General features: G+C 55.4%; 5 protein-coding genes across 5 annotated transcripts; 4 read left to right on the forward strand and 1 right to left on the reverse strand.

Annotated features, from left to right (window-relative positions):
* Nucleotides 1-9,073: 9,073 nt before the first annotated feature.
* Nucleotides 9,074-9,583, forward strand: ColSpa_09983 (monooxygenase hypC; the record flags this gene model as incomplete). The annotated part of the gene is made up of 1 exon (XM_049276195.1): nucleotides 9,074-9,583. The coding sequence occupies one exon, from the start codon at nucleotides 9,074-9,076 to the stop codon at nucleotides 9,581-9,583; it is 510 nt and encodes a 169-aa protein (XP_049132152.1).
* Nucleotides 9,584-9,817: 234 nt separating this feature from the next.
* On the reverse strand, nucleotides 9,818-11,433 carry ColSpa_09984 (arginine permease CAN1; the record flags this gene model as incomplete). The annotated part of the gene is made up of 3 exons (XM_049276196.1): nucleotides 9,818-10,693; nucleotides 10,889-11,223; nucleotides 11,289-11,433. The coding sequence occupies 3 exons, from the start codon at nucleotides 11,431-11,433 to the stop codon at nucleotides 9,818-9,820; spliced, it is 1,356 nt and encodes a 451-aa protein (XP_049132153.1).
* Nucleotides 11,434-15,418: 3,985 nt separating this feature from the next.
* Nucleotides 15,419-16,405, forward strand: ColSpa_09985 (decarboxylase orsB; the record flags this gene model as incomplete). The annotated part of the gene is made up of 1 exon (XM_049276197.1): nucleotides 15,419-16,405. One exon carries the CDS (start codon nucleotides 15,419-15,421, stop codon nucleotides 16,403-16,405), a length of 987 nt encoding a protein of 328 aa, XP_049132154.1.
* A 462-nt stretch (nucleotides 16,406-16,867) lies between these two features.
* ColSpa_09986 (uncharacterized protein) lies at nucleotides 16,868-17,873 on the forward strand (the record flags this gene model as incomplete). The annotated part of the gene is made up of 2 exons (XM_049276198.1): nucleotides 16,868-16,983; nucleotides 17,057-17,873. The coding sequence occupies 2 exons, from the start codon at nucleotides 16,868-16,870 to the stop codon at nucleotides 17,871-17,873; spliced, it is 933 nt and encodes a 310-aa protein (XP_049132155.1).
* A 345-nt stretch (nucleotides 17,874-18,218) lies between these two features.
* Nucleotides 18,219-20,414, forward strand: ColSpa_09987 (uncharacterized protein; the record flags this gene model as incomplete). The annotated part of the gene is made up of 1 exon (XM_049276199.1): nucleotides 18,219-20,414. The coding sequence occupies one exon, from the start codon at nucleotides 18,219-18,221 to the stop codon at nucleotides 20,412-20,414; it is 2,196 nt and encodes a 731-aa protein (XP_049132156.1).
* Between the last annotated feature and the right edge of the window lie 303 nt (nucleotides 20,415-20,717).

A 20,717-nucleotide genomic window follows, 5' to 3' on the forward strand; every position in this document is an offset into this window, starting at 1 on the left:
GAGCTCCGTCATTCGTGTCAATGCCGAGCAAACCGAACCAAGCACAAAACACAGCGACCATCAAAAATAAGGGTGTGTGTTGCTTTTGGTCCAACGTATCGGCCATGTCACGCCAGGCGAAATAGGTGTGCATGGTCTAGCTTACCTAGCTTAGCACTCACACCTCACCTGGCTGGCTTCACACACACACACACACACACACACCCATATACACAAACCGTCTTTGCTTCGCATCATGTCCCAGCTATTGCATAGTAATCACCAGTAGGAAACTCAATTTCACAGCGGACTCTGGCCCGAGCCAGGCTTGGCCTAACTATGGAAGAACCCGGGCCATGGGATATCCAGCACGGGATGCTCCATCCAATCCACCCTCCCGCTGAGCAAGCCAACGACAGGCCTGGCATGTCGAGTGATGCGACTGGACGCGGGCGACCTTACTTTTGTCGACCACGGGTACAGGTACTTCGCACTCCGTGCGGATACCGGAGATGAGGTCCTAAACCTTGAGGTACTGGCCGTCCAGACGCTACAACGTATTCATGAGTATGCATCAACTTCTCGGTACGTAGATGAGTTGTGAGAGCCATCGCACTACAGCAGCAGCACTATCCGTACCATGCGGCGACTCTAAACAGGCGGCGACCAACGACAACTGCGGCGGCGACGGCCGTGGGTGCGGCGACGACTGCGATTAACTCTTGCCGTACCTCAAGTGACGGGTGACCCGCCAGGTAGGTTCAAGCTCACCGGCGACAGCAGCAACGACGAGTCGAGGGACCCAGGTTTCGTGGTGAAGTCTCTTGTCATAAGCTATATGCTTGCGCGCAGCTTTGTGAAAAGCCCGGGGTGGCTGGCCATCTTTTAATAGGAACGGCTTTAACCCGATTACAGCGGGCAAAGTCAGTCTGTCCATCTGATTCCCATAGTCTTTTTTGCCCTCGGCCTCGTTTTCTCCCATTGGCATCCGTAGGTTAAGCTCTCGAGAGGCTCACGCGTCTGGGCCAAGTCTGCCTGGGTGCCGAGCTGTCCGACCCCCCGATACAGCTGTCGCACGTCTATCTTGCAATCGGACTGTGCCCCGTGCGATAAGCTACGGACGGCACAGACCAAAGAGGCATGCCTCCCTGCTGATGGATAAGGCGGGCTCGGTGGCTCGGTGGATGGCCCGTTGATGAATCGGTATTGCATCTCGAAATCCGTCGCCGACCCCAGCATGAACGACCATGGCTAAGATGGACCGGGAGAGAACAGACCATTGCGCGCACGGGACATGGTCTCCAGACTCGATTACGTAGAGAGAACAGGACCGAGTCCCTGTCCATGTCCCTGCTCTCATTTACATGCCCACGAAGGTTCAGGCTTCTGGCGCCTGATTCCGCGGCGGCAACTTGCGTGCGGGTAGCGCAAGCGTCCTGCTGCATTCGGCCTGCAACGGTTCACCCCCCCTCAAGCCAGCCTCTCCTTGTTCTGTCTGGACTCTGAACCCCCCTGACCAGCCTCTTTATGGGAGCTAGCTTAACAGGAACTGTACAGAGTAGAATAGGTAGCCTTGATACCTGGCAGCGGGAATTGTAAAGGATGCCCTCCATAGAAGCCAGGAATAAACAGGTCCGAATTTGCAGGGAAGGATGAGGTAAATGCGGAAACTATGTTGGGTTATTTCAGACAAGATGGAACGCTGGGCCATCGCCTTAGCGGACGAGAGATGGATAAGCGAAAGTCAAATGACTTGATACTCGGTGAAGATCAGTCTGCGCGCGCATGTTTTACTGGCCTTTCGTGTCACAGCCTGCTTCCTCTTCTCATTCCCTCGCCGGCTTGACCCCTGTTTCTTTGAAGTACATTTGTGTAGCAAGAGAGACATTGGTATGGTAGGTATGTAAGCACGCTCGGTACTAGATATGCAGTGCCTGGTTGCTACCTCTCGCGGCCTTACATCACTTTGCCGATAATCCCAAACCAAGCCTGTGAATCCGTACGGCCCTTTTCCGACAAGTTTCGTCGTGCCTTTCCAACAAGATACAAGGTGATCCCCCCGACATACTGATGGCAGCTGATTGGCGATGGGCATAGGCAAACCAGCGCCCCTGGACCATAGGGGCAGAGAGAGCGAGTGAGAAAGAGAAACAGAGATGGGGGGAGAGCAAGGCAAGGAAGGCAGAGCGAAGAGTGAAGGAAACAGGAAGGGAAAGGGCACCCAGGGAGGTACCTGGCTTATTCGGTCAACGCATCCCGCCGCACTGTGCACCGGGCACTTGGGCCATGTACACCTGACCTTGCCGTCCCGGGGCTAAGCAGGAAGAAGGACGTCCCCACACTCGCACTTGCCTCACCTTGTCTTTCCTTCCATTGCCTGTTGCTGTTGCTGCTGCTGCTGCTGCTACTGCTGTTGCTCACTCTTGCCTCTCGTACCTTTTCCCTCTGCTTCCACTAGGGGATTGACAGCGCTCTCTCCATTTGTCACTCGTTCTCATCAGTTTCCAATCCTGCCATCCCACCACTAACCGCTCAACTAACCGACCACCGCGCTGCCTGCTGTCTCTGTTCCCACTTTCTGTGGGTTACTTTGCCATCTGAACCTGCCTTCCCTGCCCGGTCTGGGCACAGTGCATACAGTGTGAACTTCACCGAGGTACATTCCCTGACGTACCCTTCCCATGCTAATCCTCGAAGGTACCTCGCACTAGGTACCCGCCCACACACACCCACACGCACACAACGCACACACACTCTCTTTCCCTCTCTTCGTCTCTCTCGTCTCGCTCTTTCTTGCCCACAGATGCGCCAGGCTGGGCTGCGACGGCACTTTACCTAACAAGTACCTCAACTTCCCCTTCCCACCGCTGACTCTTGCTCCCCTCCTTCCCTCCTCTTCTTCTCCAAGCAACAGCTTCGACCGGTGGGAATTGTTTGTTCGACAAAAAAAAAAGCCTCTGTGAGCTCTCCAACTCCAAAAAAAAATAAGAGCAGGGAACAAAAAAGGATACCGCTGCATCATCCTCAATTGTCTTCTTCTTTCTGTTGCTTTGGAAATAGCATGCGAGATTCGGCTCCAGAACACAACGTCTCCTCCCTCTTGTCTTCTTCTCCCTCCTACTAAACGCCGCTTCCCGAACCTGGGGCTCTCTCCTTCTCTACCTTTCCTGTCCCAATCCACCCCGCCATCCCTCACACTCTTACATACACTTTCTCGCTTCCCGCTGTTGCGCACTCCCGGCCGCCGAGCTGCGCCCAACCAAACTCTCAAGCAACAAGACCCTTTTTCCTCAACCACCTTACCTCCCACCACCCTTCCTTCCTTCCTTCACGATCACGACGAACGACGATTACGAACGAGCGACGATGGCTATGAACGACAGCGAGGTCAAGGTTGAAAAGAACACAAGCATGACCAATTCCGCCTCGACGCCGGCCGCTGCCGCTGCTACTACCGCCAACAGCACGGCACCGGCCACCGAAGATAGTGGTATGAGTCGCACCTGAAGCTTGCCCGCCCACCCCTCCAAAAACTGCCCCTCCTGTTCCCACCCGCATAGCCCGCCAATTCGCATCTCAATCCTGCCACTGATAATGATGGACGGCTTTTTCGCAAAAAGGCATCACGTCGACAAGAACTGAACTGAGCTGACATGGCATCTCACACATATTTAGCTGCTTCTACGATTACCGTTAACACGAAGACGCCTGCCAATTTTCCTCCCCCCAAGACCGACAAGCCCCGCCCCCATGTGTGCGCGACTTGTCAGCGCTCCTTCGCCCGATTGGAGCATCTGAAACGCCACGAGCGCTCCCACACCAAGGAGAAGCCCTTTGAATGCCCCGAATGCACAAGATGCTTCGCTCGTCGCGATCTGTTGCTGAGACACCAGCAGAAGCTGCATCAGACCACGACCCCGTCGTCCCGCCCCCGTAATCGACGTGAGAGCGCCAGCAGTGCTGCGCCTGGGGCTCGGGCTCGCAAAAACAGCGTCGCCGGCCCCAATGCCGCCGCCGCCGCAAATGCTGCTGCCTCCATGCGCCCAAGGGCAAACACCATCAGCCACGTCGACGGAAACGCGATGCAGATGATCGCGGCAGCCAACGCCCAGGTAGCGCGGGGCATGCCACCTGGCACACACAGCCGTCACCCCAGCCTCGCGGGGCTGCCCGTGCACAACATGGACTTTGGCGGCATGTCAGCCGCCATGGGCCACCGGGGCATGTCCCACGGGCTGCCCAAGCTTGAGACGCATGGCATCAACAACATGGACTTTAGCGGCTTGCGGACCGCTCCTCCCATGGCCGTCTTCAACCCCGACTTCGACTTCGAGGGGCTGCTGTTCGGCCCGGGCTCCACCATCAACCCTAACGCTCTCCACTACAACGACTCGCCGCAGTCCATGGCCATGGACCAGCCGTCGCCGTTCCCACATGGGCTCACGGGCGACCTTTCGACGACACAGTTGGACGACAGCTTCGACTGGCTGACGGGCTTCGAACACCAAATGTCCTTTCAGGGCGCTGACAACGCCGTAGACGGGTCAAGTCCCTCGGCGATTAGCACGACGAGCCAGAGTGGCATTAGCGATGTCATGGTGGACGGCTCCAATCATCCTGCCCCCGCAGGCACCAGTTCAATGTGGCAACCGGCCGTTATGGGTCCTCCCCAGGTCCCGAACCCGTTTGCCATGGATCTAAATGGTTCGGTCTTCCCAGATCTCTTAAACGGAGCACCCGTCTCACCACAACCTGCTGCGCAGAAAATGAACGATGCCTATTTCTCGACGCCGCCTCCCTCTCTTAGCTCCCTCAGTCCGTCGATGGTTTCCGGACTCAATACGCAAAACCTCAACCACGCCGCGCTCAACTTCAATACAGGACCAGAGACGCCCTCGTCCATGAATGGCGGAAACCACGGTGTCTCGCCCGTCTCCACCATCACGGAATCGACCCGAGGCGCCATCGTCGGAGCCCTCTCGCAGTGCTCTCCATTTGGAGGACGGAGATACTCATTCGCGACCCCGAGCTCGCCGCTGTCGCCGGGCTTTCAGAACACAGCCAACAGTGTTCCAGACCATGTAAAGAATTTACCTAGCACTCAAGACTTACAACGATATGTTGGCGCTTACCTTCGTTACTTCCACCCTCATCTGCCGTTCTTGCACATTCCCACTTTGACTTTTGAGATGCCGCCCTCCGCTGCCAACCGATTCAACACCGTCGGTGGGAGCGGGTGTCTCATCCTTTCCATGTCTGCCATTGGAGCCTTGTACGAAATGGACCACGTCCAATCCCGGGAACTGTTTGAGATGGCCAAGAAAATGATTCAACTGTACCTTGAGGAACGGCGGAAAGCCGATGTGAGAAAGGCAGACTTACGCAGAACCCCAGCATCTGAGTCGACTTCTCACACCCAGGAATCCGCTGTCCACACCCCGGTTTGGCTGGTGCAGGCCATGCTTCTAAACGTCGTCTACGGCCACAATTGCGGCGACAAGACGGCAAGCGACATCGCTTCGACTCATTGTGCTGCTCTTGTCAGCCTGGCGCAAGCTGCCGACCTCCTCCGTCCCATTCGCGTGGAACCCAGCGACGTTCATGATACTCACATGCATGACGATGCCACGTGGAGCGGCCTTAAGTCGGACTCTGAGGAGCAGGCGGAGTGGCTTCGGTGGAAGACAATGGAGGAGCGCAAACGCACGCTTTATGTCGTTTTCATTCTCTCCAGCCTTTTGGTTGCCGCTTACAATCACACACCGGCTCTGACCAATTCTGAGATCCTGCTCGACCTGCCTTGTGACGAGGATTTCTTCGCCGCTGAGAGTAGCACGGCCTTTGCTGCCAAGGGTGGTGTCCGCGCCGCAAACCACAACAGGATGACTTTTCATGAGGCGCTGGGCGACCTGCTCAGGTCGAATGAGAAACAGCAGAAGCAGCTTGCTTTCGGCAATGGGCAGCAGGCGTTTGGACAGGGCGGTAGCATGAACGAGCTCCCAAAGAGTGATCTGAAACCGTCAACGTTCGGTTGCTTAATCCTGATCAATGCGCTGCACAACTACATTTGGGAGACACGCCAACGACATCACAACAAGGTCTGGACCAATGAGGAGACGGAGAAGATGCACCGCCACATCGAACCAGCTCTGAAGGCCTGGCAGGCCGCTTGGGCAAGCAACCCAAACCACAGCCTGGAGCGGCCAAACCCCTTCGGCCTGGGGCCTCTGTCTGCAGATGCCATCCCACTACTCGACTTGGCATACGTGCGACTCTTTGTAAACCTTGCCCGCTCGAAGGAGAAGTTCTGGCAGCGCGACTGGGACGCCATGGCGGAGGAGCTCTCTCGTGGCAGCGAGATTGTACAACACGCAGAACACTCGCCCGCTTCCAATACAGAATCGACCGGTACCGAGAATTCTGACAACTCTGTCTCCAGCTCGGTGTTCGCCGAGTCTCCGGCGACTCAGTCTTCTTCTCCAGAGTTCTCCTCTGCCAAAGTACCCTCTCAGACCCAGCCCGCACCGAGCCAATCCACCTCTCGCAGAGAGAAGCATCTTCGCAAAGCTGCCTTCTACGCCGCAGACTCGCTCGCCATGTCCGACAAGCTGGGCGTCACATTTGCCGATTTTTCCAGCCGGGAGCTGCCTTTGCAGTCAGCGATGTGCGCTTTTGACTGTGCCCAAGTTCTGGCCGAGTGGGTTGCAACGCTGCAGGACCGAGTGGGTCGGTACCTAGGTATCCTTGGCCAAGATGATGTGGACCTCTCTCAAGTCCCAGCAATCATGATGCTGGAAGAGGAAGATGTGAAACTGCTCGGAAAGGTACAAGAGGTGCTGGCTTCTGCGGAGATGAAGATGAACTTCGAGCTCGTTCAGGGCAACATTGCAGGTGTCGACACTAGGATGCATATGGACGACCATGCGGGTTATGCGGCTAAGATCCTCCGCGTCACGGCTTATATGCTTGACAAAGCCGCTGTGTGGCCAGGTCAGTACTCCCATTCTCAAGACTTAGTGCCCTGCTAACCTCCTGCAGTCACTCACCTGATGGCCCGATGCCTCGAAACACATGCTACGCACATGCGCGCCCGCGCAGAGAAATCCGTGATTACCTCCGAGTAGGCTGGATGACAATGAGCATTATGGTTGGCCACCAGACATGACACGGTCTTTGGCAGCTCTGCGCCTCCCGCAATGCGATTCCAAACTGGAAGACGGTGGCGATCACCCCAACTTGCGGGGGGTACGTCAGTGAACAGGAAAAGAAAAGGAAAAGGAGATGCAAAAAAGTTGGCAGACAGGATGCCGAGGAAACAATAAGAGAAGTCCACGATAAATGAAAGCGGCAAGCGAAATACCCTCCCGACATCCTTCAGGGAAAAATGCCAAAAGTTTTTCAAAATGACGTTACGACATGTTCCAGCGAGGAAACATTTTTCGAAGTACGGCACCAGTACGACGCCGCCATTATTTACGTTGTCGCTGCCGAGCAACTGGGATAACAAACCAGACGACTGGCGGCGACTTTTACAGTGTACATCATCATCAATACGCCTGGATGCTGGCAACTTTCAGGAGGCCTGAATTTTTACGAAAATGGGATTGACTGCCGGAGGCAAGTTTTTTCTGTACGCTTTTGGCCTAGGTCAATTGCATCTGGAAAGCTTTCTTCTTGAGTGGTCACTGTCCTCAAGAAAGGGGAGTTTTTGATTTACCTTGGATGGGTTGGATGAGGATGGCGTTATTTTTTTCACCTCTTCCGGAAGGCGACAGGCTCTCGCTACGGCCTGATTGCTCAGAGTTGGCTTGTCAGCCTCGTTCGGTTCTGAACGGCCGAGAACATGTCTCTGATGCGCCTTTTGACCTTCCTCCATCATCCCGTCGCACTCATCGAGGCAACCTAATTGTCGGTCTCTCTTGACACGGTCGTGGCTGTTGGGCTTTTTTCTACTTCAAACACCCCCAATTCGGCCTGAGGCTTGCAATCAACTCGCAGACTCTTGCCGTCGGGGGGCGGCTCTTTGTGCCTTTATCAAATGTAGTAAAATGTATTGGTGTTGGAATCGAGGTTGGCAATGGGCGGCCCATGTGAAGTTCCTGCGCAGGCAATGCGGCATCTCGCGGAGGTGGTTCGGGATACCGGATTAAAGTGGAAGTGTAAGGGACGTTGAGCGGTAAGAGGATCCCCTCCGATGGCGAGCAGGGAAACGACGAGGGGTTGAGCTTGGGTCTTGGGGCCCACGATACCGGCAGGGATGGACTTGGGCGGGTGCCCGACGGAGGTAGTTACACCAATAAGAAAACCAGAGATGATGGTATCATGATCGTTTCTCTTCTGAGAGTCCTTGAGACATGTTCGTGCTCGTGATGGTGATTGTTCAGCATGAAAAGATGGCAGAGGCAAACAACTCGGCGTCAGTACAGGGTATAGTGCCTCTCCACAGGTAGTTTGATTATGAGCAAAACTCTAGTTGCCCGTATGTATCAGTCTTGTGTACGGAACATACGAATGGTCATCATGTCTAGTCCGCAGATCTACCAGCGTCCAGGTTAGCAGCTAACCTAATGGCTCAAGGTGTTTACATTTGTCTGTGGTTCAAGACGTTGTCGTCGCCGAGAACTCCAAAACTCGAAACTCACAACTTGCCCAACGCTGACCATCGCTTTCCAGAAGTTCCCGCTTACTTACTATGAGATGAGAAGAGCGATACAAATTATTCTATGTGAGTAAGGTAAGTAAGTACCTGTATCCATTCTGGGCCGCACTCCGTCGGTACACTGCTGCCCAAACAGTCAAGGTACGTACCTCCTTCTCTAGGCGGAAGCATCGGACACCCCCACGCTGCAGCCGCCCGTCGCCCCACTGAATAAGACACCCCGCAGCTTTCCCGCCCGGACATTGCAAGCTCCCGAACTCGAGTTCGAGCTTCCATGCCTGCCGCCCGCCTTCGTCACCTCGACATCCCACTTACAACTTTGCCCTCCCAATCCTCTTCACTACGACTGCTCTGATCTTGAACAAAACCAAACCTCAGTCACCAGCTGCGACCGACACCAGTATATTTCCGAGACTCGTACGGTAAACAGCAACCATGTCTTCACAGCCCAATCCCCTCCGCAACATCCTGGCGCCGACCGTCTTCGCCAACACGGCACTCGCCGGTCTGAACCTGAGCCTCTCTTTGTTCGTGATACCCCGCTTGCTCGAGTCGCCGACCCCGCTCATGTTGCGGCAATTCTCCCACATGCTCAAGGGCGCCGGCCCCTTCGTCCCACTTCCGACCCTCTTCTGCGCCTTGAGCTACTGGTACATGGCCTACGCCGTCCGCCATCTACCCAGCAAGTCGAGGCTGTTGGCTGCTGCCGGCGCGTGTTGCTTCACCATCGTACCATGGACCGGATTCTTCATGACTAGCATCAACAAGAAGCTGTTCAAGAAGGTCGAGGAAACAAAGGATATGGGTATCATGGCCGTCGGTCTGAGCCAGGAGGAAGAGGAGGGCGCCAAGTCCCTGGTTGACCAATGGGGGCTATACAATCTTGGGAGGGGTCTTGCCATCGGTATCGGTGGTGCTGTCGGACTGTACACCGTTGGCCTCTGATCTTGCCGTGTCTTTTGGATTGACATTTGCGAGGCCTCAGCCTCGCCTGCGTGGTCGCTAGGATATTGGGAAACTTGCTACGAGGCAGCACCATCTTGGATTTCACAGCACAGAATTCTCTGCTGCAAGACTGTTTGAACTCATGGGTATCATCATTACAACTATTCTACTAATGTTACATCAGATTACTTTTTCGTCCTTGACTCATCGCTCTTTTGCTTGATCGTACTCTCATCATGACCTCGCTCGCAGGGTACCCGTGGTCACATCAGCCTCGATCGCCTTGAGAGGCATGGTGCGGTTGAAAATCTTGTGGCCGGCCAGCAGGACGACGAACAAGATGACACTGACATAGGCAGTGAAGAAGTCGCTGGTGCTCCATTCAATGAAGACGGCGAAGCCGTTTGTCAGGATGATGAGAACGTTGAAGAACAGACCGTACCAAGACAAGTACGGCTGCAGGGGGGCCGTGTACGGCAGGGAGCTTCGCGGAATGTTCTGGGCCTTGAGAGCGGCCATGAAACGGAGATGGCAGATGTTGATGCACGACCAGCTGATGAAGCCGGCAACAGCCGTAACGTTCAGGAGCCAGTCGAACACAACGCCACCGTCCTGGGACAGGTTCATGTACGCGAGCAGACCGACAGCCGACGTGGTGGCAACCGCCATGTAAGGGGTTCCGTACTTGTTTGTCCAGGTCATGAACTGCGGCGCACACCTCTCGTTGGCGAGCGAGACGAGGATACGAGAGCCCGAGTACACGTTGGAGTTGGCAGCGGAAAGAACGGCAGTCAAGAGCACCGCGTTGATGATGTCAGGAAGGACCTTGACACCGGCCAGGTTGGCGGCGATAACCAAGGGAGACGCCGAAGCATCCTGGGAGTCGAGCAGCAGCGACGGGTCGTTGGAGGGAACGAGGAGGCCGACGAAGAAGATGGTGGACACGAACAAGCTGAAGATGCCCCAGAAGGTCCAGCGGACGGCACTGGGCACGCTCTTCTCGGGGTCCTTGGTCTCGCCGGCACCAATACCGACCAGCTCGGATCCCTGGAAACTGAAGCCGGCCGTGATCAGGACGGACCAGAAGCCAATGAACTTGCCGACGGAGCCCTCGACAATGGAGGCGTTGAACGGGCCCGGGTCGACCCAGTACTTGAAGCCGAGGTAGCCCTGCTGGCCGACGCCGGCGTTGATGCAGATGGCGAAGATGATGAAGCCGACAATGGTGACGACCTTGATGCTAGCGAACCACATCTCGATCTCACCAAACATGCGGATAGGCATGAAGTTGAGGGCGGTGAAGACGACCCAGAAGACGGTGATGAAGATGGCGATGCTCAGAGAGTCGTTCCAGTACTGGATGATGACGCCGGCGGCGGTCAACTCGAGGGCAAAGGTGATGGACCAGCTGAACCAGTACATCCAGCCCATGCCGAAGCCGAGGGTGGGGTCGATGAATCGGGAGGCATACGAGGTGAAGGCGCCGGGGACGGGGATGTAGGTGGCCATCTCGCACAGGGCCGTCATGACGGAGTAGACGATGCTGCCGATGAAGATGAAGGCGATGAGGGTGCCGACGGGCCCGGAGGTCGCGATGGCCTTTCCGCTACCGAGGAAGAGACCGGTACCAATGGTACCACCTGTGACGAGCGTGTCAGAACAACTGTGACCCCGGGCATACGACGCGATTCCGCCAGTGACATACCAATGGCAATGAACTGCAGGTGACGGCTGTGAAGAGTGCGGTGAAGGCCGCCGGTCTCGCCAGTCTCGAGGTCGGTCTTGGAACCGTTGGTGGGCGTGACCTCGCCCTCGCTCGCCTGGGGCGACTTCTCCTTGGATCCGAACATGGCGGTGGTTTGGGGGGGGTGTCTCTTTCGGCTGGGGACGTTCACACAGACTTGGAACGGCAAGTATCGTCGACCGCGGTCAGATGCAAAAAGAGCACAACACGACGAAAAGGGTCGAAGGGGGGAGGAGCAAAGAGGGAAGCTTGTCTGATTCGCTTCTCCAGAAAACCACCGGGCGCATGAGCAAACGAAAACCTGGGGAGTGGCAGGAGAGGTTCCGCTACGAGACGAAAGCTCATGGCATGATTAAATACAATACGGGCCTTCTCTTACTCAACCGGTTCCACTCGGCGTTCGACTCATCGCGACCGGCAACGGTGGCCACCGGTTGGGAAAATCTCGAGCAGTGGACACCAAAAGACTCACACGCACACACACACGCGCGGACAAAGGCCTCGCTCGAGACCCTCCACCCCCCCCTTGAGGGTTGGCCGATGGGGACGCGATGGTCTCACGGTCCATCACGCCCCCCTAGTAATGCGGCTCGGTGGTCGCCCGGGGAGGGCACGGGTAACAACGGTGTTGTCCAGGGGGGATGCATCGAGCTGACCGTCGACCACTGGGAAATGGGAAATGGAGCGTGGGCACCGGCGGGTTCAGCAAGGACTATGTGTGTATGGCGAGCATGGCAAGCAATCAATGACATGCCATTTCGCTGCACGGCGCGGTCCCCTCGCCCACGCGTGCGACCTTGCGGTTCGTCCGATAGACCGGCATAACGGCGTAACGGCATGCAATGGCCAATATGGGCGACTGGGCTGGGTTGGAATGGCAGAGATTGACGAGGGAAAAAGAGCCGCCTCTCCCACGCCGTGACGCCGCCGTCGCGCCACCCGGTTCCCACCGAGCTTGGCCCGAGCCTCTGAATTTCTTTCAGCTGCCCCCCCTCCGATTTTTTCGATTTTCCCCCTCCGCCAGCCCAATCACGACGCTTCGACTGCTTGGAAAAAGCATGGCACGCACGCAGGCCCTGGACGGGTGGAATTTTTCTCGAAGGCTGTCCAGCGCCGTCTAGCGTATGCAGCTCAAGCTTTCTTCCAACCAAAACTTGGTGAGCGTGTCGTCCTATTGCCAAATCGGGCCCTCGACTCTCTCTCTCTCTCACTCTCCAACTCGGACAACTCCACGCTGGGCCGAGTAGACCCCGGCCGGTGGTACGTTACAGCGGTCCCTCGCCTCCGTCATCGAGAAAATCAAATGTCTGTCGCTGTCAAGTCAGCCCTACGACGCGCCCCAAGCTCGCCCTGGACGACACACCACCATCCGGACCGCGCTGAACCGAACGGCGGCGACTCTTGGACCTGGGCAAAAGGAAAAAAATTCCCTCGTCCTGCATGGTCTCTCGTAGTGGCCCGGGACCGCCCTTTTCCAAGTCTGGTGATGAACGCGGAGTCTAGCGAGATGGTTTGCCCCAAGCTCCCCCTCCATCCCGACCAGCATGAAAAATTTCTCCCTGGTTTCCATTACGTCTTTTTGTGGAAACGGTTGCAGAATTTTTCTCTCGTCTCTCATTCTCTCTCTCTCGCGATCGGGGCGGGCCGTGGAGGACTCGAGGTATACTGCGCAGTATGTCTTTCCTGTGTGTCAACTCGTTGAGCAATCCCCTTCGGATAGGCTTCTCTGTCGGCGCATTTTTTGGACGAGCCCCCTCCCCCCAGCTTTCTTTGCTCCGCGATGGGCATGTCGTCGCCTCACGATGATTGGGGGCGTTCCCGCCCGCGCCCACGCGCCCGCGGAGCCCCCGTACAGCCAGCCGGGTAGCGGTGCCGGTGCCCCCCTGTCTCGATGCTCCCGGACGAAATTATCGCCAGCCCCGGGTCCGCGTCGGCAGGCGAAGTTCTTCTTCGTTTTGGTGTGCATTTTTACCTTTCGCTGTCGCGTATTCCGCATCTTGTTCGCGCTCTGTGCCGCATCGAGTCATTCTGGCGGCAGTCGGCGCCGCTCATGACATACATGACCCGGGGCCCCCGGTTCTCGAGTGAGCGTGCCGGTGAGTCAGAGTTGTGATGGCCGCTCCGGGGCCGCGGCGGCCGTCTTGACGGGGTTCTGGAGTGATTTGCGACCACACCACGAACGAAGAGTGAGATTGTCTATCTGCTGGGGTTTTTTTGCTTCCCCCCCCCCCCAATATAATTGAGGCATGGCTACGCGACACTTTTACAGCTGTGATTGGCACGTTCACTATACCAAATTAACATCGGTCGGTCCTGACTATTGGTACACTCGATCGGGCCGGGCTTCCCAACAGCGTTGAGTATTCTAGCGATCAGGCCAGTCTGTGAAATCGTCCATCGCACGCACGCGTTCATGCTCAAGAGTGCTGTAGGCATTGAGGAACGATCCCGCTGCGTAGGCTTAAATTGCAGTGAAATCTTAGCTTAGCTGCCTTATTTATGTCTTGGGGAGCTGAATGCAGTGCGGACTAATCTCGAGTGTTTGAGGTGGCTGGAGATGATGGGTGCGGTGATGGCAGTGACTCATTGAATGGGTGAGTATCCTGGCTTATTGAGGTGCGTCGGGCTTTCGCTGGTTCTTTGCCTTTGGGGGGGTTAAATTTGCAGTGAAAAATCCTTAGAGGCCCTGCCGAGCGTCTTACTTTAATGAGATTCGTCAGGCCTCTGCCAGTTCCTTGTCTCCGGGGGGTTAAATTTGCTGTGAAAGAAAGAGCCGCATCCATCTCGAAGCGGTCCAGTTGCTCAGGTTCTAGATCCCGGTCGGGAATGCTATCATTGTCATTGGAGCTCCTTCCATTCGTCTCTCTAAGAGATATGCAGTCTGTCGTAAGCGACGGATTTTGGCATGTCCAGTTGCTTGGAGAGGATGCTGGCAACGCATTTCAAGCTCCAGAAGAGCATGATACACCATAGACCACAGCTATAAGCTGCGTGAACTTGGAACCGAGTTGTCTGAACAAACGGAGCAAGAATGCAGTATCGCTCAAGGATCGAAATCGTCAATTCGTATTCCCCTTTTCATGACTGCAAGGCATGTTGAGGCCCCAGCTGCCGCATCTAGTGTACACGATGGACAAGCAAGGCTACGCGGCCTGGCGGTACCTCTGGTGTGGCTAAAAATGCAGGGAAGTTAGTTTTCATTGGTCTGGTCTAACAAAGTGAAGGTAGTTTTCATTGTTCTAACAAACGTAAATCACGACAGCTTCAGGTTGCATATTTCAATGGCTTGGAGTGGCACCGAAGTCGAAACCCAACCAGGCGTCAAAATAAGAAGTCAAAAGCACCGGCTACACGGTACACATGTGTTTTCATGCTCAGTGATATATCTTTTGCATGGATATTCTGGAGATGCAGTGATGGCCAAGAAATCATAATTGTGATGTCTTGGGGAGCTAAATGCAGTGCGGGCGATGTTTGCTGCGTAGCACCAAGAACCAGTCAGTGTTGACTGCACAGCGATGTCATTGAATTTTGACATATGTGCCTGCACTCATGTCTCAAAGTCAGCAGTGCACTAAGACGGCATGTCATGGCCTTTGAGGCTCTGGAGTTCGCAGTGTTATGACCTTGAACGGACACGCGCCGGGTTTGATACCGGTCTCAGCATCCGGGGATGCACCACCCGGAATCGAACGCTGGTATTACTAGAAGAGGCAAAAGGAGTTCCGTTTTATAACTCTCTCATGGAGTTAGACCCCGCCGATCAAGTCGTCCTTGGCTCACGCATGTGCGCCATCCTGCGTGCGTGCGACAGTCACCGTGCTCGAATGTTGGGATGAAGAGCAGTCGAAGGGAGCTTAGAGTCGAATCTTGGGTAACACGCCCCTCACTGAAACCGTCATAAGGTTCTCTCGGCGGGGTAAAGCGCCGAATCATCCGTCACTCCGCATTGGCAGACATTGACACGGCTCGTACATGTAGGTCGTTTCCGTCTAACGAGCAGGAGTGAAGCGTTCACCACAACCCAACTCGTACCCCAAGCAACGTGCAGTTTCCCAAGACACCATCACGAGCGTCGACCGTTGATCGAAATGGCGCCTCTCATCGCCATCGAAGAACATTACCTCTCACCCCTGGTCGAAGACGGGCAGGGCAAGCAGAGTTTCTTCCTCAACAAGGCCTTTGGGCCCGCTGTGCTGGGCAAGATGGTCGACATCGGTCCAGCCAGGCTGCAGGACATGGCCAAGGACTCTGTGGCGATGACGGTTCTCTCTCATCTTCCCGCCCGTATCGAGCCGGAACTCTGCAAGGCAGTCAACGATGACCTGCATTCCAAGATCACCCACCACCCAGACCAGTACGCCGCCTTCGCTGCCTTGCCAATGCATGACCCTGCCGCGGCCGCCGAGGAGTTGCGGCGCAGCGTGCGGCAGCTCGGCTTTGTCGGCGCTCTCATAGGAAACCACCTCGAAGACGGCAGCTTCTTTGACACGCCCCAGTTCGATCCCCTCTGGACAGCGGCAGAGGAGCTGGACGTCCCGATTTACCTGCACCCAGCGTTCCCGTCCCAGGACGAGTCCAAAGTCAACTTTGAAGGGCCATACGGCCCAGGAGTAGCCGCAGTGCTTGGCGCGTGGGGATGGGGCTGGCACTCCCGGACCGGCCTGCACTTCCTCCGCCTGTTTGCCGCCGGGGTGTTCAACAGGTTCCCGAAGCTCAAGATCATCCTCGGCCACATGGGCGAGATGCTCCCCTTCATGCTTGACCGCACCGTCAAGGCTTCTGCCACATGGCCCGCCTCCGAGCCCAAACGCGGGCTGAGGGAGGTGTGGGACGAGAACGTGTGGATTACGACGAGCGGCATGTTTTCGCTGGCGCCAATGGCTTGCTTGCTGCAGGAGACGAAAGTCGAGAGGATCATCTTCAGCGTCGACTATCCGTTGTGCGACAACGGGCTGGGAAGGGAGTTTATGGAACGGTTGAGGGGCAGTGGACTTATCAGCGAGGCAGAGTGGGAGGGAATTGCGTGGAAAAATGTCAAGGAGCTCCTGAGGTTGAAGTTTGAGCCGAAGCCATGAGGGAAGGAGGAGAGCCCTCTGGTTTCTTAGAGTGACCTGGGTTTGGCAAGGGAATGGATGAACTTTGCGCTCATGTATCTCGAGCGTAGAGACGCAAATGTGTTGCTGCAATTGAACCTATCGACAGTTGCACTATCGCCAATTTTGCTGCGCTTCGTTCGCTATAATTGACATGTCAGAATGCCTTCTAATAGACATCTAATACGAAAAGGTTATCAGTGCTGATCTTATCAGACATCCTTTGCTGATTACGTTGTTGGCTCGTCTCGACACCACTGCCGTACTGCCGTCTGTCGATCGTTCTAGGATTGCCGCAGTTCATGACACTCTCAACGCATCACACCTACATGACTCTGGCATCGCATGCCTTAATACCACCTCACTCTGATAAGGAAGTAGCTTTGAAGTGGTTGTTGGCTTAGTTGGATTGCATTGGGGTAGAAAGTTGGCGGACCGCTCACCATGGCACTCTCACTGCCGAAGATCGGGATCCTCTCCATCGGAGACATGGGCATGGGCATCGCCAAGTTGCTCGTCTCAAAAGGCTTCTCGGTCGCCACGAACGGGGAGGGTAGAAGGTCTGATCTTGTGAAATTGGGGATTCACACGCGAATGTGGCTGACCGAAAGACAGCCAAGCAACCCTCACAAGAGCGCGCAACGCCAATGTCGAGATTCTAAACTCGGACATCCATCTGGTTCAGTCACGTCCCTTCATCTTGTCCGTCGCACCGCCCAGAGACGCCCTTAGCATCGCGCAACGCATCGTCCACGCCACCAAAGCGGCAAGACTCAAGAAGCCGCTGTACTTCACTGATCTCAATGCTGTATCACCGGCCACGGGCAAGCGAATGGCCGGCATGCTCGACGAGGCCAGAAGCCCAGTGCGCTTCGTCGACGGTTGCATCATCGGCGGTCCACCGAAGTTCAGCGTCGGTAGCGGGGTAGCGGGGTTATGGTACGTCCCCAGTATGCCGGCCTCCGGACCATATCCACTGGGCGAAGCATGCCCCGAGCTCGCCGAGACGCTGAATATGCGACACATTTCCCCCGAGATCGGCGCAGCTAGCGGGCTGAAGATGTGCTTCGCGACCGTGACCAAGGGCTTCATGGGCCTGGGCATCAAGGCCTTCACCACCGCTTCCAAGTTTGGTGTCGTCGACGAGCTGAGAAAGGAGATGCAGGAGGCCGCGCCTGGCTTGCTTGACTTTGCTGAAAAGTACATCCCGCTGGTCCCGCCCAAGTCTTACCGATGGGTGCGGGAGATGGAAGAGATCTCCGACACGCACCGTGCCGAAGGCGGGTTTGAGACTGAGAACGACGTCTTTCGCGCCATGGCGGAGTTGTATCGCATCATGACCGAGGACCCCGTTCTGGGTGCAGAGAAGGTTGAGGGCAGGAAACGCGGGGCAACGGTCAGCGACCTCGCCGCGGCGTTGGCGGAGGGGGTTGCCAACCGGAAGAAGTAGCCAGCTTGAAGTTTACGGCCGGAGCTACCATCACGAATTAGAACCGAGACTTATAAGACATCCTGCGCCTCGTGTGCCGTATTTCCAGATTCACGACAGCTGCTTTCAGTTTCGCAAACTCCTTACCCCGCGATGCAGTCGCAACGCTAAATCAGCAGGTCTCAGGATTTGCCAAGCATGCAGATAAGCCTATAAGCGGTCGGTATCATCATATATCTACTACTCCTCTTCCTCCCCGTCGTCCTCCTCCTTATCCTCTTTCTCTTCCTCATACTATCAAAAAAGGGCATCGCTAAAAAATCAGTCTGATCGGCAAATTCCGGATTCAGACAAAGTCCATCAGGCATGGGTTTCGACTTGGGGACTGTAGAGAGCAATGGCTTCGTAGATGGACCCACCTCGTCCTCTCGAGCCTGGGATCGCGCCGTCGACCTCCCATCTGAGGATACGAGCCTGCACCTCTGCTCTAGACATCGCGTTATGAACCTGAGGCGCTCCGATTTCGCGGCAAGACCTCAAGGGCAAGTGCTGCCGCCCGATTGGCACTTTGGTACGCTCTGGGACGTCATCCAGCGCAGCGAACATTGTGTTTTCTGTAAGATGATTGCCTCCTCGGTCTCCACGGATGCGTACAAGCGCGAGGTTGAAGTTCTAGGTTGCTGGGTCCCGGACGTAACATACGAGGAAGTCGATGCCAAGACTGATGCAAAAGCCACCATGAACACGATGCGACTGCGTGTTGCGCCAGAGATGGTGGGTTGGGAGGACGCCTTCGCCCCGTTTGATATTGTGCCTTTGGCCAAAGATGGCGACAATATGTTCCAAGGCCGACGCTTCGATGCAAAATCGATCGATATTGGACTTTTAAAAACATGGCTACAGACCTGCGAGGACCAGCACCAGGTCGTCTGCTGGCGCGAGAAGAGGTCTACTGATAATCCTCCCGAACAGAAGGCCCGACCGATCAACCCATTCATACGACTTCTCGACCTCGGAGAAAACTGTCTTGTTGAAAAAGCCGACATTCCCGACTTTGTCGCGCTGAGCTATGTTTGGGGCAAACGCGGCGTTGTGAACTTTACACTCACAACGAATAACATGGACGAACTAATGAGACCTGGAGGACTTCTCGAAAACATACCAAAGATGCCGAAGACAATTCAAGATGCCATCGAACTGACCAAAGCTGTTGGACACAGATATCTGTGGATCGATTCCCTATGCATCATTCAAGAAGGCAATTCGGAGGACAAAGGAGTGCAGCTCAATCTGATGGACGCCATCTACCGGAGAGCCTCGTTTACCATCGTATCAGCCAACGGAGAAGATGCCAACGCCAGGCTCTCTGGAGTTTGTGGCATTGATAGGAGAAAGGACCAGCACACCGCCGAGTATTCGGAAGAGCTTACCCTGCTGTCTCTGGTACCCGACTTTGAGGATGGCGTCGAGAAAATTTTCTGGAACTCGCGTGGCTGGACATACCAGGAACGCCTGCTGTCTCGTAGACTCATCACGTTCACGGACGACACAGTCTATTTCCAATGCGGCCAGATGACCTGCAGCGAGGATTTCAACATGCTTCGTGCCGACGTGACTCAGAGTGCTTCCCAACAGACCATCACACTCTCCCGCGGAGAGGCACCGCCAACGCTATCACGGCGGAGTCAGTATCGCCTAGGCATATCGCCTGGATACTACTATCGCATGGTGACGGAATATACTTCTCGAGAGATGAGCCACGCCGACGACAGGGTGAACGGGTTCAAGGGTATTCTCAACGTCATTGAGAAAGCCACCGCTTACAAGGACGTGTTCGTATGGGGTACATGGGCAAAGGAACTGCTTGCATACTCGCTTCTATGGCAGCCACGACAGGAACTTTCCAGAGTTTACAAATACAAGTCCGACCCGCCGCTTCCGATCTACCCAACATGGTCGTGGGCAGGATGGACGGGAGCGGTCAAATTCGACGATCTCTACGACTGGAACGGCTTGCCACCTTTGAAGAGCCCATTCGATAGGGTTCGACCGGCAGAATGGGGTGTCACTGTTGAGCTTAACAAAACTGGTAACCAGCCAGAAGACAACTACCACTTGCGACTGCGAACAAGGGTGGGAAAGTTCAGGTTGACTCTACACGATAGAAGCGGCGCTCTGAAAGCGCCCTCGTTACCAGACGTCAAGGGGCCTTACCCTGTGAGATTCGGTGTTACGCACGTTGACGCACCACTTAACGGGGGCGAAGAGGAGTGGCTTGGCACTATTCTGATGCCTAAAGAGCACCGACAACTGAAGCGGCTGCAAGAGACGTATGAGTTTGTTGTCCTTTCTGACTCATATGGGTTCTCGGGCGAGGAGCTCTCGAGGCATGCTTCTCAGAAGCCCTGGGATGTTGTTGACGTTATGCTGATCTTCAGAACGGCGACAAGCGTGAGTGACCTTGGCAGTCTCCCCGTTGTTCAAAGAGCCGGGGTGGGCAGAATCCTCAAATCAGCATGGGACAATGCCCCATTAGAGTTGCAGGAGATGTTAGTTGAATGAGTCAAAGTAGGGTACATGTGAACCTCTGTCAATCAAAAGGGGATTATTGTACAACGTGCCTGCATCAGCACATTAGAATCATCAAAAGTTCAAGCCTGGCCCAGATACTGCGTATTCTCCTTCCCTAATAAGCTGCAAGTGACAGTCTTAGCTGTGAAACTATCTTTGAAACCTTTAATTTGTGAGCATTGTAAACTCTGTAGTTGATCCTAACTCACAGTTTAGCTGATTCCTACTTCGAACGCAATATCGTGACGTTGCTCTTGCTCTACAACTCCTTAGTCAAAGACGTTGCTTGTTCCT

Source organism: Colletotrichum spaethianum, assembly GCF_022836535.1.
Source record: "Colletotrichum spaethianum MAFF 239500 DNA, contig32, whole genome shotgun sequence".
Lineage (NCBI taxonomy): Eukaryota > Fungi > Ascomycota > Sordariomycetes > Glomerellales > Glomerellaceae > Colletotrichum > Colletotrichum spaethianum.